Below are 2,251 nucleotides of genomic sequence, written 5' to 3'. Positions count from 1 at the left end.
GGAAGAGCTCTGGAATCATGTCCTAATGAAAAGGGATTTTTTTTAAAGCAAGACAGTTCAGAAGTGGGCATTTCAGGTATTCGTAATATAAAGAATACTGACATGTAATACTAAGGTTATAATTCATCCCCATGCAACTTCCAGAGAAATCTCCCCAGATGAAAATGTAGTGTCTTTCCTTTGTCTCAGTAAATGCCACCCCTCCCCCCACAATCTAAGTCGCCAGACATATATGCATGCTGGCTATTAAGCAGAGAGTCCTGGTAAAATTAAGATCACTCCCCTGTGACAGTACTGCAGAATCAAGCTTATAAAAAGAATTCTTCCTCTTTGTAAGAGCTTATGTTGAGTTTCCAGAGTACATTTTAGTCTGTCAGCACCCACCAGTCTAACACTAAATTTATTACAGCTTTGTAGAGTTTCTAGAGTACAGATCTCTGGATGAGAAAACAATCACAACACTATGCTGTGCTTTCATTTATTCATCCTGTTTTCTACACCTCGGTTCTTTTTTTGTTTTGTTTTGCTGTTTTAATTTCTACCCCCCTCTTGTAGATATTGTGAACACTCCCAAACCCGATGAGAGAGCTATCATGACATATGTGTCCTGCTTCTACCATGCTTTTGCTGGAGCAGAGCAGGTATTAATCAACTGTCCCTTCAGGTTGTTGTGTTCTTGATTGGCTGTTTCACATTTCCATTAGTTTATTAAAAAAACCCTAATTTAGTACCTTGTGGTTTTAATTAACAATTGCAAGTATTACTTTTGAGCACTAATAATTGTTTTTAACCAACACTTGAACCTGTTTTAGTGAAATGTTGTTTAGCAAGTGGATCTTCTTTAATTCCAGTGGACATTCCTAATGTTTCTAATTTTGGATCTTTATTTGGTGCCTGGAAAGACTATTTCAGAAAAACTGTATTTGAAGACACTATGACATTGAGTTGTTTTTTTTGCTACGTCAACAGCATCTCTTGAGTTTGTTACATAAAAGAATGTTTGATTTGGAGATTGAGACTATTCTGGTCTTACTCATGCTGAGTAATAATTTAGGCCTGGATTTTCTAAGATGCCTAAAGATGCAGAAGGGCACAGAAGACATCCAACACAATATTTGTGCCTGGTTCCCACTGAAGCAAATGGAATTATTTTGGATCAAAATACTAGTATGCGAGGCAAGAACATAAGCAGCAGATCTGGCATACAGGATGGGATTCTCACTCACAAATGGGGTATTTCCCACTGCTCTGCTTCATACATTTCTAGCCTACAAATAGATATAACCCATATGTGGGAAATAAAAAATGAAGAATCTTTAAAGTAGTTGGTATTTTTCCTTTATCCTCAGGATTTAATTTCCCTTCCTGTCTGGTAGGCCCGCTATGCCTTATCAGAGCACAACTATGCTGTTGCATCCTCTTGCTCTTCTGGGTATGAAGGGTTTCCTATTCTTGCAAAAGGGGGATTCCACATACTGTAACACAGGAGTCTACACAGATACTTATCTGGTTAGATATACTCCGGACTACACATTTGTGTGAAAGTGTGTATCTGTTATGTCGAGCTATTAATGTAAATTATAAATACAGCAGAGCTACACAGTGCCTTCACAAATAAATTTGCCAGGAGGCATGAAAAGATTTGCTGTCAGTGGTTGAGCTGCATGTATTCTCAACTGTATATGTACAGTGTGCAAATATAGAGTGGTCTGAGACTGGAGTGCCTTTCTAGTGTGGTGGACAAGCCTAACAATTTTTTGGTGTGATTTAAAATAATTAACCTAATAGGATAACTTTTGAGCATGGCTGTCCAAATAAGCAACTCTAAACCAATGTGATTTTTATTTGCAGCGGCCACATTCTCTCTCTTTCTCCAAGCCTGTACTTTCCTCAGAACGTGTTCATGATTATGTCCTGTCTATTTGCTGTGTTTTACAGGCTGAGACTGCAGCCAACCGGATCTGTAAGGTGCTTGCTGTGAATCAGGAAAATGAGAGGTTGATGGAAGAGTATGAGAGACTAGCAAGTGAGGTAAAGACAGCTGTATTTGTAACATGGTTATAGTTAGGCTCATGACATACTGAAAGCTGAAAGATACATGCACTGTCTGCACGATAGCAAAGTGAAGACTCTGTGAGGGTAAATCTCACAGTGGTAGGGTACAAAGCTCAGTTGTGCAAGATGTCAAGGTTCAGGTGACTCCTTTGCCACAGATGTGACCTCCAGCAAGTCAGTCAGTCTTATTAATGTA

General features: G+C 38.8%; 1 protein-coding gene across 1 annotated transcript in view; it reads left to right on the top strand.

Moving 5' to 3' along the window:
* Positions 1–2,031, top strand: part of LOC104513154 (alpha-actinin-2-like) — a gene marked incomplete at its 3' end in the record, with an annotated part of 10,628 nt that extends 8,597 nt beyond the window's left edge. The window contains exons 4-5 of the mRNA XM_010156403.1: positions 556–641; positions 1,939–2,031. Of these exons, the coding sequence (XP_010154705.1) occupies positions 556–641; positions 1,939–2,031 (179 nt within the window). The remainder of the gene's footprint in view (positions 1–555; positions 642–1,938) is intronic.
* Positions 2,032–2,251: the final 220 nt, after the last annotated feature.

Source organism: Eurypyga helias, unplaced genomic scaffold (genome assembly GCF_000690775.1).
Source record: "Eurypyga helias isolate BGI_N326 unplaced genomic scaffold, ASM69077v1 scaffold46357, whole genome shotgun sequence".
In the NCBI taxonomy this organism is placed as follows: Eukaryota; Metazoa; Chordata; class Aves; order Eurypygiformes; family Eurypygidae; genus Eurypyga; species Eurypyga helias.
This window is presented reverse-complemented; position numbering and strand designations above follow the sequence as displayed.